This window comes from Talpa europaea (genome assembly GCF_964194135.1).
Source record: "Talpa europaea genome assembly, chromosome: 10".
Classification (NCBI taxonomy): Eukaryota; Metazoa; Chordata; class Mammalia; order Eulipotyphla; family Talpidae; genus Talpa; species Talpa europaea.
The window spans coordinates 38,265,026-38,290,252 of NC_140077.1; the positions used below are offsets into that span (position 1 = coordinate 38,265,026).

Consider the following 25,227-nt stretch of genomic DNA (forward strand, 5'->3'; position numbering starts at 1 on the left):
CAAAGGCTACTTTCAGTGAGTGCCACTCTGGTCTAAAAACATGATGGGGTTTTGAGGACCATGTTCATTGGCCAGGGGAATCCAACCACTAACTGGCCATGAGCCACCGGGGCCAGCCATCACTTGTGAATTTGTAAGTGTCGAGTAGTCTCCTCCCCGCAAGACAAATACCACTTATTTTTGGTCCTGGGTCTCTTTACTTCAGAATGTTTCCTCTGTTATTCCCTCACTCTTTTCTTTTTCTGTACTTTCCTCCACTCCCTTTCCCCAACCCTTAAATGCTGAATCCAATTAGCTAAACCTGGCAAGTTGCCTTTGGTATCAGTCAATCAGGAAAAAAACAGTGGGACGCACATTCTAATGATAACTGAACTGGGTAAGAAGCACTGTTTTCCTTCACATCAGTATCTCCTTTTGTTCTGTTGTTGGTGTTTCCAAGTATCATCAGCTTGTTTTTTCTTTCACCGGCTGTAACAGAAAGGCTACCCCATGGCACTGCTTTGAATGTGCTTTATTTGTGGCTCTGTTTGGAATCGACTGTCTTGTTCTGGCCTTTATTAATGATTTTTCCCCAAACACAGCATTGGTAAACCTTTGATCACACCCGTCTGACCTGGCAGTTGTTTCCAAAGCATCTCTGCTTTAATTCATTTTCTTTGGCCTGGGCTTTTTTTTGTTTTCTGTCTCCATGTGTCCCCCTAACTCTCCCGCCTTCTCCCTTATATTCCTCTTCCAACACACTGTCAGTTTGACTGACACGTCTTCACAGCTCTCAAAGGAAGTCAAAGGAAAAATATAAAAATTTTAAGATAAGAAACCTAAGATGGTGCCTTCCCTCCAGCTGTTTATTTTCCTTTATTCTGACTTTATTTGCCTTTTTTTTTTTTTTTTTTTCCCCTACTAGGCCCTTTATCAGAAGCTCTGGTTCTGAAGCCATAAAAAGCAACCAGCTCCTAGGGGACCTTTCTTAAGAAAGCCAGATTTCAAGAAGGGGGCAAAGGGTGAAGTTAGCAACCACTGAGGTGCTCTGACACCCTCAGTGCAACCCCAAGATGGCCCACAGCCCTTTCTGGGAGATTCAGGGTAGAATCATAAGGAAGATGAAGGTCTCTGTCATGAAGTGTTTGCCAGATCCTTCCACATTTCCTCATGGCTTGGTTAATAACTCCATGAAAGGCATTGTAGGGTAAATGAAGTTCTCAGGCTTTTTTATCCCCACCCTTCTGCCACTAGCCTCTATGACTGCCACCTGCGGTCTTGCACCTCTCCTAAGTTACCCACATGGATGCCTGGAGCTAAGAGGCGAGAGCTCGGGGCACACACACCTATGTTTATGGACACCTGGGCTCAGAGAGCATGGGGCCTGCGCATATGTAAATGCACATGCCTGGGCCAAGGAGGGATAGATGAAAGGGCAGCATTGCTCCCAGGCAAGACTGGATGACTACAAGACTAGACAATATGAGACTGAGAGGGAGACCCCCAGAGAGTGAGTGAGAGCACGCAGATTTGCTCCATTGCTTCCAGAGCCTCCCAGGCCACCGCCCTGCTGCCCTACCTGCCACCCTGTGCAGACTTGCCACAACAGGCACCCATCACCAGCAGATCTTGGAACTAGGGATTGATCTTCTAAATAGAGACAGTAAAAGTGCTTCTCTGCAGAAGGGTGGATAGAGAAGTGGAGAGCATCTTCCTTCAAATGACTCACAAAAGAAACCAACATGCCATTTCCTTGGCCCCAAAATATATTTCAAAATAAGAACAGGCTTTTAACACATTAATTTTAATTGTGAGTGTCTGAAAACTAAGGAATAAATTGTCCACCATTCAGCACTGCATTATTGTAGACGTACCTATTTATCAGGACAGATTCATTCGGGTCAAGGAGCCTCACTATTTTCTGCTTCCAACAGTAGGAGAATATCTTTCATGTTTAGAGAAGTTGGCTAAATGCCTGGGTTTCTGGATTGTTCTTCTCCAAACCTTAGGATCATAAGAGACCCAGAGAGTTCATGCAGCTCAGACTTCTGACTGGAAAATTCATTTCAGCTTCCCCATCCCAGACACCTTCAGTAGCATTTGAAAATCATCACTAGCAGGAATTTCTATTGCTTTATGGAATTCATGTGCTGCCAGCTAACTAGGATACCTAGATTTGTGATTAGTGGAAGAGAAAAGAAAAGGCTTTGTGTCCCATCTCTGAGGCAACTATTCAGGCAATGAATCTCTGGAAGCTTTCATTGCCCACCACAGAGAACCTTCTGTGTATTCACATCACTCTGACCTTGTACCTGAAGCTTTGATTTTCTAATGGCCACACCACCTTTGGCAACATACCTTCATCTTCTCACTAATTCCTCATATCCCCACAATATTCTCTACCTACATATTCTGAGATGTTTTCCCCATGACCAGGCAATTGAGATGCTTTTTACAAAACAAAGAGGGCTCCAAGGGCAATGAATTTTTAAACTATCTCAAATATTCTATTCTTCATCCACTTGGAGTGTCCCTATTGATGCAGAACGCAAAAGGCTACTCAATTCCACAAGAAGGAAATTTGTTTAAAGCCATTGAGCCTGACTCCACCAGTTATATTTGGGCACAACCCAGAACATTACGCAGCATTGTCACTGAACCCCAAATCTGACCTTGGAGTTCATTCCCTAGCTTGCTAAAACTCTGCAGCCATCTCTCCCTATTTGTAGACAATTCTCCCCCTCCACCCGCCCCCCTCCCCACCAGTTCTAGCACTAACCCTCTCTTATCTCCTTGAGAAGAGGAAATAGCCACTGCTCTCTCTTCCACTGCGAGAATGACTAAAACCATGTCCCTCTGCACATTGTTCCAAGCTCCTGTTTTCTGATGCACAAAGCAGGAAGAATAAACTGTGACCCACAACACACCTTTGGGAATAAAAGCTACCACCTGACTCTGGTTAGATCCCTAAGTAAGTCCTTCTGTGATCTGAGAAGGGTGGAGGGAAGCTGGAAATTTTCATCATGTTTTGGGTGGACAAAACGTTTAATGTCAGAAGGACGATCAAGAGAACAGGTAACGTTGACCACGGTGCCGTGCCTGGCTCACCCAACACCATCTCATAGAGTCTCCTGACAACCTCAGGAAAGCTGCTCCCTCAGTTTTCAGAGAGAAATGAAGGTGCAGAATGATGGACTACTTTGCCCACAAGAGTTAGTGACAGAGCGCCTGGATATTGTCTCTTCACCCACTAATGGTTATTTCAGTGCTGTGGAGACATTGGGGACTCAGATGTGATAAACTTTGGAAGAACAAAGCTAAAATTTTCTTGTATTGGAGCCCTTCTCTAGGGATGTAAGAGAGTGTCACTTAGAAGTAATTCTGTATATAGCCTTTTATCCTATTATCATTTATTCTGTCTTATACAATAAACAAACAAAAGTTATAAAATGGAAAACTTACCCAAAAAGTTACTTGAGGAAAAAAAAATTAAAGCCATAACTCTCGGAAAGAGAATTAGCTGCTGATCCATTTGAGAGGGATCATAAAAAGGAAACCTCATCTGTTCTTTTCCTAAAAGCTTGATAATTATTCCAGAAATCAAACCATGTCCTCCCCCACCACACACGTTCCCTCCCTATTACTTGCTCTGCAAAACTGATCATTTCTGAAGCCGAGATGGGAATGAAAATTAATTTGTCATTTAATTTTTAATAAGTTAAAGACATCTCGGTGACACAGCCGCTCCGTCTGCACGTGCGTGCCGCGGGACTCCTTGAGGAATCCTCAGATGGCAACGAGTGGCATCAAACGCTGCATCTGCCTGAGCAGAAGCACATCAAAGATTGAGCTGTTTAGAGGGGAAAGGGAGAACGCGCGCTCCCCGTGCACCTTGGAATGCAGAGCGAGTCTTCTCAGCAGCAGCTGGAGACAGCCAGGGATCCACCCTGCTTGGTGGGGATGGGGGGGGGGTTGCCTTTGTATTAAACAGGGCCTGGCAGGTGTGGGCTGGACTCAGGGCAGAGATGCCAGGCACCAACAAGGCAGATCCCCCGGGGCAGGCTGTGGGCTGTGCCTGCGGGTGAATTCCTTACTCCTTGCTTTTGCTGTGTCCCCAGACTCCTGCTCTTCACTCTCAATAAGTTGCTTTGGTTTCCTTGTGGCTAAACTTACCATCCCAGCATGGCTACCCATCACTGAAATATGTCTGTCTCTCAAAGGACTTGGCTACCAAAAAACGCTCCAGGGTGTTTTTCAGTCATGATTCTAAAACTAGAGCAAAGGACTAGTCAGTGCTGTCTACTAGTCCTCCAGCAGCCTGCCATGGGGCATGCCTGTTTGAACTTGTTGCTCTTGAGCGTGGGAGACTTGAACGATCACATAGGAGCAGTCCGTTGAGTCCCTCTGACCCCACCTGAGACCCATCTACAGCTTCTCCCATGCTTCTTTTTCTTCTCCAGTGACTTCAGGGTTTCTAAACCCGTAGCCTGCGCGCTCTCCGGCTTTGCTGCCTGTGTATGGTCCTTTCAACTAATTCTTATTTTACACTTTTTCCAGTGAATGATACTAATGTTCAGTTTTTGGACCAAGACGACGATGATGACCCCGACACAGAACTGTACCTCACACAGCCATTTGCATGTGGGACAGCATTTGCCGTCAGTGTCCTGGACTCACTTATGAGTGCGGTGAGTGAACGGAGCACCTGCAGCCTCGACCTTCAGAGCACAGGGCTGGAGCTGGAGCTGGACTGCGTATATATAGTGGGGAGCAGAGCCATTTGGTTTTCAGCCTGGAAGGAAATACTGGTGTTAATCAATGAGCACACAAATAAATGTTTGCTTATAAATTCTTTCAAGTGTGAGGAAGGCAAAGAAAGTTATGAATAAATATAGGTGAACACTTGACCTGGTCTCTGGATCAGAAAAAGATTCTCCAAGGAAATAACACATATTTGTGACAAGGGGAGGCATATTCCTTACAGCAGGAAAATGAAAGCAGAGGCATGGTGTGAGGAGAAACTGATATGGTTGGGAAGGCAAAGAAGGCTATAACTGGGCCACAGTTAGAAGGGGAAAGAACAGGAAAAGGCCAGGTTGAACCCACACAATCTTGAAGCCCGTTTTCATGATTTCAGTCTTACAGAGCAATGAGGAGACACTGAAGGGTTTAAGCTAGTGAGTGATATGATCGTGTTTCTGTTTCAAGGGGATTGCCTTGGCTGGTTTGAGAAGGATGGTTCAGGGAGGTAAGACAAAGTCTGTGTAAGTGGCTGTTGTTACCAAGCAATGAACTTGCTCCCCAAAGTGCATAGTAGTCAGTACTTTGGCAACAGCTTTTGAGAAAGGTGTTTTATTGCAAGTTTGGTCAGCAAGGATTCAGGCAGAAAACCTCATCTCTGCCTTTCTTGCCTAAGGCAGGAAGGGACTTTTTAGGGTTATATAAGGGGTAGAAACAAGGAAACCTATGGAAAGTGAAAAATTAAATAGGTTGATACTGACCCAGTCCATAAGTGGTAACACAATCTCCTGGCAGCCTTCAAAATGGATCTTCCTTGTTGATGAATCTCTTGCCTCTGAAGATTCTCCTTGCAGAACTTTTGCTTTTATTCAGGGTGATCTTTGTTTCCTTTTAGCTGAGGGGCAGTCTCAGATCTGGGTATTTTCCATCTGCACATATTTATCTTGTAGTTTAGCTTAACTGCATCTGTGGAAAACAAGCCTTGAATGGGAAGTTAGATAAGTTGAGTCATAGTGGTTTATTGTGGGTTTTAATGATCTAAGGGTAAATTGACCTCAATTTCACTATCTACCTAGACTCTGGAGAGATGGCAGAGCAGCAGGGAGGTGGAGGAATATGAATGGTATTTTTCAGTAAAATTTATAGGACCTTGAAATAGATATCATATGAACAAAAGGTAGACGAGGACAAAATGTCAAAGGTAATTTACTCCTAGGTCACTGCCACTCTCTGAGAGGGGCAGGGCATGAGGGCCAGAACTGTCTATTTCTCTGTTGCACCATGCAGTTGTGGCATAGAAATCAAAAGTATCTTTGGTTTTCTTTATAACTTCATATGCACCAACAATCAAGACTTTTTTTTAACACTTTTGAGACCCCAACATAACAAATGATAATTAAACAATAGCCCCAGTTTAATGGAGCCATGTGGAATTGCCAAGGACAAAACAGACATTAGAATGGGTCATAACCTGCAGATTACAAAGTGTTCTCATTGCATCTTTATTTATGATATAGAAAAGTCTCTTTATTTTGGAATTCTCAAATTCACAATTTGTGAAAATATAGACATAGATTGCATTAAAACTGACCTTTGGAGAATCCATGAAGTAGAGTTTTATTGGACACATTAAAACCATAAACATAGCTCAGAGAGCTTTTGTACACATAGATTTCTTAAAGTGCTTAAGAAGGTTATTCTCCTGAATGTGTTAAACAACTGATATCCTAATTATTCTTATCTATTCATTAAAGCTAATCCCAGAAGGAGCCTCCATTTGAGGAAAGAAAAGCCATAAAGATTTTCAAGACCTATTTAGGTTATTCTATATTCCTGAACATGGTCTAGCTGCAAGCATATCTGAATTAATAGTCAGAATTATGGATTTAAAAATAATTTTGAAACAGCATTCATTTCAATTCAGGTTCACTGGGTTTCATACCTAACCATTGCTTTCCTGGCCAAGAAAGTGAGAGATGGTACCTAGAGAAAGGTGCTATTGGTTTCCCATAGCTCAGGGCTTTTCTGATCTCCTGGGGACTGAGCCTGACCCTTCTACCTGCACTGTTGGGCTTAGTTTGGGCAAACTTCTGTAGCAGACCAGAAGGAAAGATAGGAGCTACAGGGTGTGCTCATTACAGTACCATCATCCTCTCTGTCATCCTCATATTCTCCAAATCTGATTTCAAACATTTCTGTAAGTAGATTCTTATTTCAGGACTACAAATGTTTGCTCTATTTTTAAAAAAGTTTTTGCTCATTTAAAAAATTCAAATGTATAAAATTATTTATATTCCTGCCTATTAGGCATTTAGTGTAGTCCAAACTTAGGACCAGCAACATAATGTGCAAGTCCACTTTTTTCAGATTATTAATAATGTTAGAATGGTGTCTGTAGGCATTCAATCAAGCAAGGGCTCTCCTGAGCATGCATTCTGGGCCTCCATTACATACTTGTGAAGCCAGCTCTGGTTCCAAGAAATAAAACTGGATTTGAACACCAGATAATGTCATCTTATACAGCCAAGTGTGCACGGCTGTCCATGGTATAGGTAGGAATGGGGGCACATCTGGATTTTAGTTTCATCCCTGGAGTCAGTTCTTGGAAACTTAGGTGAGAAAGCAAAGTGAATTACTTTGAAAAAAAAAAAAGCCACCTCACATCTCCTTTGAAATGTAAACTAAAATGTTTGGAGGGGGTTGTTAAGACAGGTATGGATACAATAATCTGAGAACATCATTTCTTCTGAATACCAGTCTGGGGAGGGGGGAAGTATTTCAGAAATCTAGTAACTGTGATTGTCATTATCATCAACAGCATCATTTATTGAGGGCTCAGAACTGTGTGAGGCAATTGGATGCGTTATCTGATCCTTTGGACAATAAAGTGAATAAAGCGGTTTCTTGTTGAAGCAAGACATATTTAACTGATCCACTGATAGTAGCTTTTCAAATAATTAATCAAAATGCCTATCCAATTATTTGAGGCCTTGTTTTCATTGTCTGGGGCAAACAAGTTTCATTGTGAGGTCTTGAATTGGACCTGATTCCACCAGCAATTGAACCCAGACCTAATAGAATGTTACCTCTGATTTCTTTGCCACCCCAATCCCAATTTATGAAAAAAGAGGAAATTAGTCAAGTGTCAATACAGTAACTAGAAGGAATGAAAAGGGTTGATTGAGATATGAATTGAGAAAGTGAGACTCTTCCAAATACCAGGAACCAGAGGACAGCTCACAGGGTGGGCACTCCCTTACAAGTAACATCACGAGCTCCACATTTCTAGATGTTGCTGATCTCCTTTCTCTAGTGCTCCACCCCAAATTGCCATTTTTCAATATATCTAAAATCTCCTGAATATTGTCCTTCCTAACTCAACTCCTGCAGCTTACAGCTTCATTCATTTAAAGAATCAAAATCATGTTTTGATCCATCACAGGCATTCCTGGAACAGACAGGGATATTGCAGACATGGCCTCACAGCTTTCCCCTGCAAAACCAAGAGCAGACACACATGATGAGAGGGAATAATTCTGCTTCTGGACATATGTCACTTAGTAGAAGATCATAATTAGGAAATACATTTTTAGAATGATGCTAACTTGCTGCTCTCACACACACAAAAGATGAAAGGAAACCTGAAATTATCTGAAATTAGCACAAGAGTGTTAGACTTTTTTCCCACACAGTTACCACTTCCCATCCCCTCACCCCCCAATTTGAGTCCCATCTGAACCCTCCTGAGAAAGAAAAGATAAAATATGGACTCGAGTCAGACTGCCTGGAAGCAGATCCCAGGAAGCAGATCTTAACCTCTTTTGGCCTAGTTTTCTTTCTTTTTTTTTTTTTTTTAAAGATTTATTTATTTATTTATACAAGAACAGGGTACAGGCCAGATGCGCGGGAGGATGAGAGGATTCACCAGAGACAAAGCGGAGAGCAGAACAGGCAGACTGACGAAATACACTGCTGAGGGGCGCAGGAGAGGTCTGCTGTGCCATGTGGGACCCTTGCCAGCGGGCCGGGATCACACAGGCACTGCAGAGGCTGCGGACAGTTTCACAGCACAGCCCTCAACTGCCTGTGCCACCAGGGGAGGCCCTCGGCCTAGTTTTCTTATCTTCAATATGGGCATGATAATCGTACCTTCCTCATAGGATTGTTGAGGTGCTGAAATGAGTTAAGGTTGTAAAGTGATTAGTGTAGCACTTAGCACATGACAAGCTCTGTTTGTATCTGTTGTTACTAATCAATGTATTTATTGGGCACTTATTCAACCAGGCACTCTGGTCCATGTTGGGAATTCAGCAGTGAAGGACAAAGGCCCTGTTCTCAAGATGTTAGAACTTTATTCTAATAGGTGGTAACAAAGTGATGATAACTAAGTGATGAGGAAATGAATGATGGCAGTGAGGAATCACTGGTTTGAGGAAGGAGTGTGGAGCTCTATTTCAACCACTGCAGAGTAAAGCTGGTAGGTAACATTGAGGCTGACACTGAAATCTGAAGAGACCACCTGGGATAGATAATGACAAGCTTTCTAGATAGAAGAAAGAGCCAGGGAAAAGGCTGAAAAGCAGTGACAAGCTGGGTTTGGTTTGTCTGAGGGAATAGTGGGAGACCTGTGTGGTTTGAATGTAGTATATCTGGAGAGAGATGCACAAGAAGCTGTCAGAGAAGGCTTGGGACACACTATGAGTCCTTTGAATACAAAAGCCCATGTCTGGTGAAGTTCCAAGTCCAGGGTAAGACATTTATGTCTTGAGAGGGTGCACCTTCTTTCCCATGCCATTGGCGTCCTCATACTGCTAGTTTCCTGTGTGTGCTGGTTGGAAGGACAAATCCATTAAGTTGCTTCCTGAGATAACCCCTGATTACTTTTCTGTCCAACACCTCAATGTAACACACTTACTTTAGGAGAAGAAAGGAGGAGAAATAGCATGACATGTTCACATATACCTGGCCTGGCTTGATGTCTTGCTTCTCCTAAATGGTCTGTTATAGAAGTCTCAGCATGGTATGTTGCAGGCAACACCCATCCTACAAACAACTTGTGAATTCTTCCCAAAGTTCTTATTTCTAAATGGAATTTACTGCCAATATTTTTAAATTATAAGATTTGACATAAAATATGGAGTTTTAGCATCTTTTGAGTGGTGTCACAAGACTGTTTCCCACAAAGCAGCAGCTGACTAGAGCTGAGCAGTGCTCCCTTTAGCCCCAGCCCATGATCTGTTCCATTCCACCAGCCCTGCTTCTTTCATTCCTCTGGTCTCTGCCACATCCCTGCCTGAACTGGCCTTACCAGCCTCCTGCTTCTGATTTTGTGGGCCTGTATCCCAGTGTCTGTGGTCAGACAGCATTCTTGGTCTTCGGGCCATTCACTTGTCCTCTGAGTCAGGAGGTTGAGCACAAGATTTCCATTGAGACCTTGACCTTTTGCAAACTGAAGGAGCAGTGAGTATACAACCCCTACTGGGGAAGAAAAAGCACATCTTACTCTAAGAGATGAATTCCAATATACATAGCTTGATAATATTGTCACATTTTAGAAAATATGCTTCCATGAAATTTCAGGTTTACAGGTACTACCTAATCAAGAAACAAAGAAAAACCCTGCCATACCAGTGTAAAGAAAAAGGACAGAAAGAAAAAAAAAAAACAAAAAAAACAGGCCTCCTTGCCAGTGCACTCTACATCTAACAATCATTACAGCACAAAAAAGGTGACATCTGGCTGAGGGAGTCATGCTGCTGAATACCTCAGGAGCCCAAGAGAAACTTCTATGCGAACATTTTATGGCAGTTGTGCGTCTTAGCTTTGCCCACTGCACCACAGGATGATGGGTGTCTATGTGTCCTGTGAGTTAGTATTTTGTAACAAAAGCAATGACTTAGAGGAGGAACGTATGGCACAGGGGCATGAATTTGGACTTAATAGCTTCTGATCTTGGCTCACCAGCTACCCCTGTCTTTTCTATTGTCTAGGACTCAGTTGGGTTCAAGTATTAATGGGAAAGATATTAACAACCCCTTACTGCTTTAAGTAAGGACAAAGAGATATGAAAATATTTCACAGAGCAAACAAATATTTCTTCAGATCACATGTAATTCTAAAGAACTACATTTATTTTGGATATACATGTGCATATGTACATTTATACATGTTTATGTATATGAATTCACATAAATATTTATCTATATAGCTGTAGGTATCTCTGTCTATCCACCTGTAACTCTACAGTAGGATGATAATACTTTAAGGTTGTGTGGGAAAAATGTTTCCGTGTTCTGTTCTCTAATGTCAAGGAGCTGACCGCTATTTGTCAGAAATAACTGAAGTTTTGTTAGTGAGATGGGAGAACATGGTCATCTGGAAGTGGACCTGCATGTTATACTTTTATTAAGGACTAAACTCCTAAGGTGTGTTATGGAGAAGACCACGCTCATGGTCAGCCTAGGTTAAATCCAGTGCTATATGTGATCAGTTATGTTAAGAAATCACTCCATTCAAGAGCTACCATTTAGACTTCTCGCCAGGTGACAGCATGTCCTCAGGCCACCTGGGGCAGACAATCTAGAGCACTGCTGGTGTGGGCAAATGGTGTTGTGTTCTGTTGGACTCAGTACATAACCCTGCTCTCACATCAGCCCAGGCAGGCCCCGAACTGGGAAAAAAAAAATAGTTCCCATCCCTCGTGAAAGAAAAATACTAAAAATAAAAATCTACACCACGAAAACTAGCAAATATAAAAAATGGCAGCTATGACATGGGAAATGACAATTTTAGAGCAATTATAAACGAAAGGCAAAGTGCCATTAAAGTTAAGGCAATGTTATTAAAAGATGTGTTAATTTTCAGTTAAATTTTCTATAAAAGACCAATTAGTTTAAAAGGCTTGACAGCATTAACTGTGAAACATAAGCTCTGGTAATTATACTTTAAAAAAAAAAAATAGAGGAAGATGCTCCCGCATGTGGAGACACATGGGCAGAGAGATGGTGCTGCCGGCTCAGTTTTCCCATTGCACGCTCATGGTCCTTTCTCCAGCTTGTCCTGGTTTCTTCCATGCCTGTTCTTCTGTCTGTTTACAGGATCTAGAATCATCAAATTAGAGGCCAAGAGCATCACACATGGGATCTGGGCCAGCTCGCCTATGTCAGAGCTGAGGATACAGAGGTGCATGGAGATGGCAGCTTTTTGAATTGGTTGTTTTTATAAGCCAGTATTTATAGAGTATTGTGCATTGAAGTTACACAAAGTATCTCATTTAAAACTATCCTATGAAATGAATCCTGTTGCATGGATAAGGAACCCAACGCATATAAAAATTAGGCAGCTTTCCTGTTGTCATAGCTATTGAATGGTCTAGCAAGGGTGTAAAACCATACTATCTGAATTCAGAATGTTGCCTTACTGACCAAATGTGGAGTATGCCTGACCTTGGCCATGCAAAGAGGGACTCATATATTCCTTCCATTACACAGACTCCTAATTCCAGTGGTGAACAGGAATCTAATTCTGTTCTTCCCAATGCCTATGTAGACATATTTCAAGAAGCCATAGTGAAGGCCTCTAACCAAAGCCCCTCTGGAGACTAATCCTGCCCGGCTTGGAGGTTCTACACAAGAGTCTATCACAAGGCCTCCATCATAGGTTCAGGCAACATGAACCAAAGCAAACCACAGAAAGGACAATAGTGCGACAGCTTAGCAGGCAAAGGGTTTTATATGTGTGTGTATATACATGTACATACATACATATATACATCATACACACACACGTGCACACAATCCTCCCTTGGGAATTTTGTGTTTCTTCAATTCCAGCATTTCTATTAATACAAAAAGAAATTGTGTCTTGGGGCAGGTGAGTTGTAGAGAGGTTTGTTCTAGATGGCACATCATCCACAGGAATAATCTTTGATAACTGGTATTTGAAATCCTAGTGCCTGGCTTGTCCATTGATACTAAGGTAGCCACTTCCAGTGCAGGAAGGTCTGGACTTGCTTCTTAATTGCCATGTGCTGTATGGTCTGTGAAGCACATGGACCACACAAAGAAAGCTGTGCCTTCCATTATGACTGACTAGGCATCCTTTTTCAAGGAAGACATTGTATTTCCAACAAGGTGCTCAGATCAAAAAGAGCCCTTCACACATGCCCAGAGCTCATCCACTTGAAGTATTCAGAGCAGCCATGCACCATATAATGACAGCTCAGTAAACGTAGGACAACGGCAGTCCCGATACACAGCCTACGTGGGTAATGGGCTGTCCCATGTAGATTAGTGTAAGCATGCTCTGTGACATTCACACAACAACAAAATCACCTAACCATGCATTTCTTAGAATGTATCTCCATCATTAAGAGAGACATGATTGAACTTCTCTGCAGCTGAATATTTGGACATCAAAATGGGAACAGGTGTGTTCTGTTGGCAAAAAGACATCATTCTTCTCTGTCATAGCAGATACTGCTGCCCACAGTCCTGTTCCTTGATGCCTGCAGGGAAAATCTCAGGAGAGCAACCTGGAATGCTGGGCCAGAGCAGAGGGCTGGGAATTTCAGTCATGAGTTGTTCGAGAATTGTTCAGGCACCTGTGATAACGTGACCCGCCTGAGACTGCACCTGTGAAGCCCAGTTTTTAAAGTGACACACTCTTTGATTTCAGACCAAACTAAAACCCAGGGATTAGTAGCTGCTCAATAAATGTCAGCGACTGATTGATCAAACTTTTAAACTGTTTCAGTGTAACTGATTTCAACAGGGAAGGGGAGACCGGTTAAGGTCAAATCCTACAGATCTTACCAAACAATGTCCTTTCATGTTGACCTTCTAGATTTATGATTACAAAGTAGATCTTACAGTAATCTTTGCTTTAAGAGCATTGGTTGTTTTTATAGAGAAGCTGTTCATGCTGGGTGTGGAAGATTTAGAAACTACAGAAACATATAAAGAAGAAAATTTAAATGGCCTATAGTCCCAGAACACAAAGCTGTGATGTTTTATATATCACTCTCAGTCCATATTTATTTTACTGTAACTTTTATGAGGTTTACTTCCTATACTTCAGTTATATTATTTTATCCATAAATAACTCATTATAAATTTTAGCTGCTATCACCATAAAGTTAATTTGCTATCACCATAAAGTTAGTAATCATTTTCAAATTTTTCCTTGAAATATACTTTTCTATGCCTGCTTTTTGATCCTGTTTGTCTCTACAGAAATTGTTTGATTTTTGAACAAGTCAAGAATTGCTGCCATTTTTTTATATAATTGTTAGCTCATTTGTGTTTAGTTATATAAGATATCATGCTATAATTTTGCATGATATTCATGCTTCTATAATTGTGTCTTTAGTTATCCGTCTTGATGGACTCTATCTTTATACTTATTTCTCTAGTAATATATCAACTATCAATTTTACATTAACTCTAGCCATTAATCTATCATCTATACGTATGCTTCTTTTGGGCAGTCACATAAATGCCATCACATAATATGTTCCTTTGTGACTTCTTTCACTTAGCATAATGTTTTCATGGTCCATTCATGTTGGTATATATATTAATACTTCATTTCTTTTTATGGCATGCACAGATAAAACTTTTTTATGCATTCATTAGGCGATGAATATTTGGATTATTTCCACCTTTTACCTGTAATGAATAGTGCTGCTATAAACATCCATGTATGGACATATCTTTTTATTTCCCTTGGACACTGACATGGGAGTGGAATTGCTGGGCTATCTGGTAACTATGGTTAGCCATGAGTAACTGCCAGACTATTTTCCAAAGTGGCTGCATCATCTTATATTCCCACCAGCCATTAGTTAGTGTTCTAGTATCTCAATATCTTCACCAACTCTTCTCATTTTTTTTTAAATTATTGTAGCCATTCTAGCAGGTTTGTAGTGGTATCTTATTGTGGTTTTGACTTGCATAACCCGATTATTAGTGATGTTGAGCTTCTTTTAATTATTTTTTGTTATCCCATTTGTATATCTTTTTTTGGGTAAATGTTTATTCAAGTCTTTTGGCCATTTAAAATGTCTATGTTGTTAAGTTGTAAGATTATTGCATGCATATATTCTAAGAATGAACCTTATAAGATACATGTTTTGAAAATATAGTCTCTTATTCAGTGGGTTTTCTTTTAACTTTCTGCACAGTTTACTTGGATGCACCAAATTTTTAAATTTGATGTTCAATTTTTTTATTTTGCTGCTCATGTTTTGGGGTTCGTATCTAAGATTAATTTTCAAACCAAAGGCCATGAAAACTTTCTACTATGTTTACTTCTTAGTGTTTTATAATTTTAGCTGTTCCATTTGGTCTTCTATAAATTTTTTAGTTGTTGCCTATTGGTGTGAGGTATGATTCAAACTTTATTCTTCTAAATATGGACATCATTTGTTTTATCCCCATTTGCTTAAGAGACTATATTCTTCATTGAATGGTCTTGGCCTCTTCATTGAAAATCAGTTGAACATAAGTGTATGAGATTATTTCTGAATTCATAATTCAATTCTAATAGCCAATATGTCTATCCTTCTGTCAACATAACACTCTCTTGATTACAGTAGCTTTGTAATATGTTTTGAAATCATGAAGTGCCAAGGCCTCTGGCATTGTTTCTCTTTGTCAAGATTGTTTTAGGTATTTGGGTCATTTGCAATGTTTTTTAAAAGATTTATTTATTTATACAAGAAAAGGCATACAGTCAGATGCGTGGGAGGGTGACAGAATTCACCAGAGACAGAGCCGGGAGCAGAGCATGAGACGGACTGAACACACTTTTGAGGGGAGCAGTGGGTGAGGCAGGAAAGGTCTGCTGTGCCATGTGGGTTTCTCCTTGGCTGGCAGGGAATCGAACCCATGCTGTAGAGGCTGCGGACAGCTTCATAGCGTGGCGCTCAACCCACTGCACCACCGGGTTTAAACTTTAGAAATTTTAAAATCATATTTTCCATTTCTGAAAAAATTGTCTGGGATTTTGATAGACACTAAATTCAATTTGTAATTTCAAGGACTGCTGTCATCATAATTTTAAGTCTTTAAATCCATGAACATGGGTATCTTTCCATTCATTTAGATTTTCTTTCATTTCTCTCAGAAATATTTTGTAGTTTTCAGTGCACCATTCTTATACTGTGTGCTTAAATTTATGCATCTCTTTTTTGTGAGGCTTTTGTAAGTGAAATTGTTTTGTTAATTTCTTGTATTTGTCATTTCAAGAAAATTTATATGCAAATGATTCTGTAGATTGAATTTTAATTCTACGATTTTGCTAAACTCATTTATTACCTTTAAAAGTATTTTCGTGGATTCCTGAGGATTTCCTGTGTACAAGATCGTATTCCCTTGTGCTTAAAGGTAGTTTAACTTCTTTCTGATAGGGATGCATTTTATTTCTTTCTAACCCTGGCTTGAGCCTCCAGTGTTCTATTGAATAGGAGTCTTAAGAACCAACTTGCTCATCTTGTTCCTGATCATAAAAGGAAAGCATCCAGTCTGTCACCATTAAGTCTAAGTTAGCTGTGGGTTTTTTTCATAGATGTCCCTTATTATGAAATTAAGGAAGTGCCCATTTATTTGTAGTTTTTTGAATGTCTTATCATGGAAGACTTGGATTCTTTTCATTATTTCTTATCACATTCATTTTAACTTCAATATTTTACATAAAAATTGGATAAATTTATCAAGTCAGCTTTCTCACCATCTAATCCTTTCACTTGTTACAAATACTCTCTATATTTTAAAAATTACTTTCCTTCCAAAACAAATGCTTCCTCAATTTTTCTTCTTCCAGTAACCATTTAGCAAGTCAAAAAATGTTTTTCCTTTTTACCTCACATTCCATGGTTTCCTGCATTAAAAAATATTTGCATTGGCTCCTTTTTCCTCTCTTTACATTTATGTAAGGAGAGGTCTGTGTTTCAGTGTATAAGATCATAAGTACTTTGCCATCCTCCTTGCATGCTGTTCAACAACCCCCCACCCCAGCTTGTTCTAGAAGGGCAATTATAGCCCAAAGGCCCTTGTCAAAGTTCTGTGTCCAGCGCTCACTCATACAATGTGCCACAGATCTGAAGCAGGTCTACTGTTTCTGACGTAGGAAAGAGGATTTACTTCTGAAAACTTTGGGACATGTTTGCAAATATTCTCCAGGCCCAGCTCCAGTAGCAGGCACACTGGGCAGCCTCTCCTGCTGATGCTGTCACATCCAGGGTGCAGTGCCTCTGACCTTTGCTGTGCCATTCCTGAGTCTAAATGGAGTCTTAGAATGGGGCAGATTAGGAAGTGCAAATTCAAGGATGAAATCCATGACCTTGGTTTATAATAACCACCCCCCACCCTCCAAAGAATACCAAAAAATTCCCAGGAAAATAAGAAAAGGGAAGATTGGAAATGAGTCAGTTGTTCTCATAGCAAAGCTCCCAGGTGTCTGATACCATGCTTCATCTGCGTGAAGTCATACAGTCCTTATCGCCACTCTGTGATTACATTTTACAGCTCATGAAACTGAGGCAGAGACATGTTAAGAAACTTTGGAAGGTCACACAGCCAGTGAATAGTGAAGTCTGCATTAAGCCACAGCCTGGCTTTCATTCCTTCAGCAAGCCAGCACCATTTCTTCCTTTACTTGTCCTCGCTCTGCTTCTCTGCCCAGGGCACATCTGTGCTCTGTCATGGAGAATGCATTCTCCTTAGGGCCTAACAGGTTATGAATAGTATTCCTACTTCCCTTTACTGTTGGAATTTTGTACCAAACTGGGTATATCTGCAAGTATTTCAATGGGGAAAATGAGCCCATCTCCACGACAGCTATCATCTGAACTCTGAGTCTCATTTTTGCATGCAAAATGGATCTTACAGGCTATACTTATTTCATGGAAGAGAAAATTGAAGCCCAGAACATTAGATACCTCCCCAAGACATAAAACTAGTGACGGCAAAGCAGGATGAGAACTCCTCCTTAACTGGTCTGTAGCCCACTGTGTTTTGCCAGGTAAACTGTGTAAGAAACTGTTGAAATAAAAATAAAATTGCTGCTGTCTTTTTTAATCTGCTCTCAAAAGTACATCCATCCTCAAAAGCCATGGGCAAAATTTGGTTTGATTTTATTTAGCCTGTTTGATTTCTTCTTACAGTGGAAAATGGAATGCAGACCCTTAACTGAGATTTTCTCAAATCAGGCTAGGTGACAAATGTCTTTTTGAGCTCTTTTATTTGACATCCTATTAATTTTTTTTAAACTCCCATTGTTTTGTTCCTGACAGAACTGTTATGTTTCAGATGTGAGACCGATGTACACATAGAAGGAAACTTCTTTAATAAGCTATTTTTGCCTCAGACTACTGAGGTTATTTAAAAATACCAAGCCAAAAATGCACACACCAGGACATCCACGTTGTCATAAATTTATCTGGCATATCTAATTGATAGAGTCTTCTGGATTAGACTGCTATCAAAACATGTGATAAATTTTTGAACATGTGGACTTACTATCCTCTTGTCATCTCCTTCCCACAGAGAGAGAGGTTTGCCGTTGTTGGGAGAGGCAGCTTCCTTCCATATAAGGGACAGGCTCTCAGAGGCTGTCCGGGGGGGATGCAGCGTGGGCAGGCTGCATTTTATTGGGCATGTCCAAAGTCCCTTCCTAGTGGGGACTATCACTGATTATGGTAAATACCAGCCATTTAGACTTTAGTCCTTTAATAAAAAATCCCCTGAATTGGTTTTTAAAAGTCAAGCTCTTGTGGCAGAACCAAGTAGGAGAGAAAAGAATGGAATAATTGGAGGCTGCTGTCTTTTCACTTCCCACATAAAATTATTTGAAGAGACAGGCCAGAACTTCAAACAGGAGATACCAAGAAAAGTTGTAATTTGGATGTCGGTTGTCGTGACTTTAGGGTGATTGCTTAAAGGACTTCTCCCCCCACCCACCTCTCTCTTCCCAGACGTACTTCAATGACAATATCCTCACTCTGATACGGACCCTGGTGACGGGAGGAGCCACGCCAGAGCTTGAGGCTCTGATTGCGGAGGAAAATGCGCTTCGAGGGGGCTACAGCACTCCCCAGACACTGGCCAACAGGGACCGCTGCCGCGTGGCCCAGCTAGCACTGCTGGATGGCCCCTTTGCAGACTTGGGGGTGAGTTCACGGCACCAAGGTCACCTGAGGCCGCTGTCTGAGCTAGATGAACTGGGTGTCCGACAAGGACAAGTAGGCTTGTCTTTTCCTACCTTCTGTTTATGGTTTGTTGCATATCAGGCACTGCACTTACACATGGTTATCATTTTTATCCTCATGGTGACCTTTGACATAGGCTCTATTAGTATATCCTCTGGGGAAACTGAGGCCCAGAGAGTGAGGGCTGACCCCATCGGGAATTCTGGCTTCAAAGCTGGGGGCTTGCTTTTCCTCTTCAGAGACCTTCTACCAAGACCTGGCAGGCAGCAGGTGATTCCATCTTGCAGCCAAGGCTGAGAACCCTTTCCACAGAGACTTAGCATAACTCAGGGCTGCTTAACCTTAACAGTTCCTGAGGAACTTTTAAAAACCATGGATGGCCATGCACTGCCCTAGGAGTCTGAGTTTTTATATCTGGCTATGACCCAGACACTGGTGGTTTTCAAGCCACAGGTTATCATGGGTATCCAGGTCCACTGGCCTATCTAAAACATCTCCTATGGATACTTTAATGTCTCAAATTCCAGATCTATGTTTTGTAACATCAGCGTTTGGACCCACTCACCCTCTCCTTCTCCCTCCCCATGGCAGAGGTGACCAAGCTTCCCCTTGAGCTGCAGACACCAGTGCACTGTGGCAGGAGTATGCGGTCCTGACCCTTATCCCCAGCCTATCTCCGTAAATGCATTCAAGGGATGCACCCACAAGCCTTAGGAACCAGTAAACCCTTTGCACAAACAGTAGCATCACCTAGAAAGTCCAAGTATTTTCCAAATAGTGGAAAAGGGGCCACGACAAAAGTCGCTTTTTTCATTTCTTCTGAAGCCCTGATGTCACTTGCGCCATACTTCACTTGGGCAGGATCTGTGAGACTGGGCTTTTTTGAAAGGCAGCTTCAAAAGGCAGTTAGTGGCTCTTTTTTAAATCTATGATTTACTTACTGATATACTTTAAAAGGATGAAGACTTTTAACAATGGGGGATTTGGCTGTGTTTGTGTTCTTGAGTGAGCTGCCCTGATGAAAATCCCAAAGGCAGGGAGGGCAAAGGAGGTCACCTTATTCCCAGTGAAGACATCCCTCAGTGCCCTTCCTATAATCTCGTCCACCTGAAGCCACCTGGCTGCATGAAGCCAGCATTTCCAAGTGAACACATTTGCTTTCACATTCAGCATCAGGCTCCAGCCTAGAGGAAGGTGATTGTGAACTGATTAGAGCTGTGAATCCCAGTTATTCAGCCTGAGGACCTCCAGCTCCTGGGGAAACACATTCTGTTCCTCCCCTGCTTTCCCTGAGGTCTGTAAATTGTGCTTTTCACACAGTCCTTACCTGAGTCTGTCACCATAGTACCTGGTGGGGTCTTTTCTCCTTGCAGTGATTTTAATTATCACTTGAGCAGTTTTGACAAAACAGTCAGATCAGGGTGATTACAGCTGAGCTGGAGCTAAACATAGTCATCATTTTACTGACCTGGTCTCTTCTCCTCAGGTGAGCAGACATCTGAGACCTTTGGGCTTTACGCCCTCATGTAAATTAAGGGCAATGATGATCTCAGAGCACTCATCGCGACAGGTGGAAAACTGGAGAGCCACTGGAGGAAAAACCCTTTATTATCTGATCCCTAAAAATCACCAATATTGGGTGTAGATAGTCAACCCACATGGACTTCTCAACCAATGGCCCTCAGCTAAGACCATCCCACTTGGGAAAAACCAAAACAAGCTTTCACACAAAGGCTCTTTTCCCCCAGGACCTCAAATTCCAAGCAAATAAATACGATGTTTCTCTCCCTTCTTTGTTGTCTCCCAGGATGGTGGTTGTTATGGTGATCTGTTCTGCAAAGCTCTGAAAACATATAACATGCTTTGTTTTGGAATTTACCGGCTGAGAGATGCTCACCTCAGCACCCCCAGCCAGTGCACAAAGAGGTGAGTTTTTTTTCCACTCTGTAATGAATGCAGAGACAGAATTGCCTTCCCCCATCACCCACTCTGAAGGCAGCAGTCTGTATACATGCTCATACAGTACAGTGTTACCCAGAGTTGAGAATAGTTGCTGTAGACCAATGAAATCTCAAAAATCAGTGAGCATGAGCATCATCTGCAAAGCTTGTTAAAACATAACTTGCTTGATGCCCAAGGTCTGGGGTGGGGTTGTCTAAAAATTTGTATTTTTCAGCAGTTCCCAGGTGATGCTGATATGTCTGACCTGAGGGCCACACTCTGAGTTCCATTCCTGTAGCTGAAATAGTGACTTGTTGGATCATGCCTGGTGTTTACCAGAGAGAGCTTGTTAAAATTGAAAACGAAACAGCACCCACAAAGAGGCAGGGAGGTCTTTTCCGACCTCCCCTTTAGTAACACTCCCACCAAAGCTGATTTTTCAAAGGTTAGAAGTGAAGAAGGTCATGGTAAACAAAAATCCTGTGATGTATATCTGGGAATATCAGCACATTCTAGAAAGTCTCAGTGCATGAAGCCTCCTGCACACAGTCAGGTTTCCCAGGACCAGAAGTGGTCTTGACATCCCCCTCCCCCGCCCGAGCCGGTCTCATAGACCATACTAAACAATTTGGATCTCCAGTTACCACTAATTCATGTCTGCCGGGCTCCTGGCTGGCCTCCTCTCCTGAGTTTAAGAGAAGGATCTAGTTCAGCTCAGAAGATAATTTGTAAGGCCTCAGAATAACTAGTAGTCCATCTTTCGTATCCTCTGGTAGACCTCAGTTCAGGCAGAAGTAAAATCTCCACCTGCTTATTCTCAGGCTCTGACCTCTTTGCTTTCCCATCCAGGTACGTCATCACCAATCCCCCCTACGAGTTTGAGCTCGTGCCGACGGACCTGATCTTCTGCTTAATGCAGTTTGACCACAACGCCGGCCAGTCTCGGGCCAGCCTCTCCCATTCCTCCCACTCGTCTCAGTCCTCCAGCAAGAAGAGCTCCTCCGTTCACTCCATCCCGTCCACGGCAAACCGACAGAACCGGCCCAAGTCCCGGGAGTCCCGAGACAAACAGAAGTATGTGCAGGAAGAGCGACTCTGATATGTGTATCCACTGCCACCGTGTGTGAAACTGTATCTGCCACTCATTTCCCCAGTGGGTGTTTCCAACAGTAACTTTTCCCTTTCCCCCTGTAGCTCCCCCCCTTTTTTACACATATTTGCATATGTATGATAGTGTGCATGTGGTTGTCATTTTTATTTCACCACCATAAAACCCTTGAGCACAACAGCAAATAAGCAGACGGACCAAAAGTTATTTATGATTGTAGGGGAAAAATAACCCAAAGGCATGCTCCAGACATAAATAGCTCACTGCAGGAACGAATTCACCGATTAGGGGAGCGCACTTGTGATCAGTGGCACTTACGCAAAGCCAGTTTTGTTAAATGTTGAGGGAAAGTTTAATCTAATTTATCGGGATTATCGGGGTGCTTGGGGTTTTGATTTTGTTGTTATTTTCCTTTCCTTCTTTTTTTTTTTAATACATACACAATAAGTTAGCACACATTTATGTGAAACAAGCAATCAAAAGGCAACAAAAATGCATCGATTATTTCCTCCTGTCTCTGGGTGGAAGTTTGCAGAGCACGGGAAATGCTTTCTCCATTTGTGTAGCGGATCAGGCACCTGCTGGGTATCAGAGGACGTCAGTTTTTAGTTACTCACCAAGGCCTTTCGTCCCAGAGCTAGCTAGCTTCCCTTGGGAGTTGATAGGAACATTTCTAACCTTACTGTGGAGGATAGAGTAGCATTCCATTCATGGGTGTATCAGATTCTAGTCATTTTGTTTAAGTGAAAAGAGGTTTGATTGCATATTATATTGTTATTCTGTCTCCTATGCTGCCATATGAATAGCTATTTTTTTTTTCTTTCACTTCTGACATTTGGGATGAAAAGCCATATGCATCATAAATATCAGATGTAAGTCATTAAAAACTGCCTTCCTGGGACTTTTACATCTTTTAAAAGGTGAATTACTTACCTTATGTACAGAATAAATAATGCTCGAGAAAGAGCAAGTATTTTTCCACACATTCTCAGGGGACCTTTTACTCCCCTTTGTTTGATTAGATAGGGCCCCCATGCCCAGTGGAAGCCAGGGCTGGGGCTACCGTAGAACAAGAGGAAGATAAACCCAGCAGCAGATCATGTTTTTCTAGGAGTCGACATGTCATAAATCAGAATGTAGGAGGCTCAAGCCACTGTTGACTCAATGGAGATAAAACCCACCTCCCACCTTACACTGTTGGCACAGCTGTGTGATGCTGCGGTCCCAAAGCAGGACGCTGGTGGGAGGAATTCCTGCTCATCAATTTCTTTAACATAGCCAATTCATTTAGGCGGATGAATGACAGTAATAGAGAACAGCTCCTTGTCTTTATGGGATGGGGAGAAGAGTGCAACAGTGAGCCAAATACATTTTGGTATAATATGTTTTTCTTTTGTTTTCTTTCATTTTCTAACAGTTAGTCAGCATGAATGGAAAGGTAGAAAAATACTCTTTTTTCACTATACAGTTGTCAGATGTTTTATGCATGCGAATCATGCTTTAGGCAGTGCAGTCGTTCTTAAAAACCGGCCAACTCCACCACGACCAAATTCTTGTATGGCTGGACTAGCCCTGGGCTGATATATACATATTTGACATGTTTACTTTCAAAAATTCCATCGAGTAGAATAGGGGTGGAGGGGAGTCAAAAAATCTCACAGCTGTCCTATCTCTAAAAAGGTGTTTTTATGGTGAATGTTTTGGGTTTAGATTTTGGATCCCCTGCTCCCTCAAGCATGATAGTTTTGGAGATTTGCTTGCTGTGTGAATTGACAAGCACTTTTACTGACAAAATGGTGAGGCTCAGTCTGAACCTCTGCCCCCACACCAAAGACAGGGCCATGTAGTATTCAAGCCAGTAATGGGGTGGGGGATAATTGTATACATATGTATTTTAAAAACGCTATGAGTGGAAGATTTTTTTCAAATTATTTTTGTCCCAATATATATTGATTTATATATTATGTATAATCATCTATCTTTTTTATATCTAACTATCTATATATCTATAGATATACACACATATGTACATATAGATATATAGATACACACACACACATCCCCTAGTTTTGGATCATGAAGAGCTCTTCATGCATTCTTTGCAAAGCAGGTTATAAAGTTATGCCCTCAGAACATTTATAACTATAAGAATGTGCCAGTTAAAGTGCTCAAGAGGAAATATGACAGTTTAAAAGCATTGTAAAACTCACATAGCTTACTTCTCTCTCTAAAGTGCAACAAGGATGAATAGAATGGGCCAAGGTATGACAATTAATGGTTCTGCATGACCTAGCCACTGCTGGGGGTTTTCTTCTATAACGTTGTCCTTGTGAAAACTTTTGTGAAATTAAAAAAAAAAAGGAGTTACAAATTTTATTCTGTTATTGGTTTGTTTATTTTTATTTCTATTGTTCTGTTTGTGGTTTTATTTACTTTGTTTTGCTTTTTTTCCTCCCCATTTCCCTCCTTTTACCTTTCTTACCTTTCTTCTCCTTCCTCCACTTTCTAAATTGCTCAGCGCAATGAGGCTGTGCTGCTGCTACTGCTAGATCCCTTAGAGTTTGTCTTGGTGTTCTTGGGTTTGGGGTTGGGTCATTTGGGGGAACTTCTCTCCATCTGGCTTGCCTTTAAATCTGCACGTGGCCTTCCTGCCCACCTTGGTACCTTGCTCCAAGTCCAAAAGCATTTTCCCATCAAGAAACCCAGCTTCCTCCACTTCCCCCCATTACCACCACCCCAACCGGTGCCCCATCAGTCTGTCCACATCTCTGTGTTTATTTTGGCAAGATCTACTAAATCGAGTAATGATGCCAGGTGATAAACTTTTCTGGAGAACGTTGACAGCTATTCTATTTGGCAAACCTGCTTCTCAGTTAATATTTTACCCTCCTTTTGATTAAAACCAGGAGGGTTATTAATGGCAGAAGCATTGGTCTCCTTTATGTTTGAGCAGTAAGACCCCAAATTAAAACTGTTCAGCCCACACCCAGTTATCTGGGGGTGACAAATCAGTCTCTATCACCCATGTTTCTCTTGCCACCTGCCTTTCAGACATTTGTTGAATCCCAACCAGAGATTGGGCAGATAGAAGTAAATTCAAAATGTGTTTTATATACAATCTGTTATCAGCTCTATGAATGATATTGTGGTGGGAATGGAGTGGGAACAGACTGTGACATGAGATGAAATTTCAGGATTTTCCTCAGGCTTCAGGCACACAAATGAGAGTTGACTTTACTTAGTACATATA

The 25,227-nt window shown here is 41.6% G+C and overlaps 1 protein-coding gene across 6 annotated transcripts in view; it reads left to right on the plus strand.

Moving 5' to 3' along the window:
- KCNMA1 (potassium calcium-activated channel subfamily M alpha 1) overlaps positions 1-25,227 on the plus strand; it is a gene marked incomplete at both ends in the record, with an annotated part of 673,962 nt that overhangs the window by 642,556 nt on the left and 6,179 nt on the right. For 2 of the 6 annotated variants that reach the window (XM_084245122.1, XM_084245124.1), the window contains 6 exons: positions 296-376; positions 4,537-4,667; positions 18,695-18,889; positions 20,736-20,854; positions 21,719-21,943; positions 24,211-24,239. In XM_084245122.1, the coding sequence (XP_084101248.1) occupies positions 296-376; positions 4,537-4,667; positions 18,695-18,889; positions 20,736-20,854; positions 21,719-21,943; positions 24,211-24,239 (780 nt within the window). Of the gene's footprint in view, positions 1-295; positions 377-4,536; positions 4,668-18,694; positions 18,890-20,735; positions 20,855-21,718; positions 21,969-24,210; positions 24,240-25,227 lie in introns of those variants that run through there. The other 4 variants (XM_084245125.1, XM_084245126.1, XM_084245123.1 and 1 more) reach the window with 3 other exon arrangements.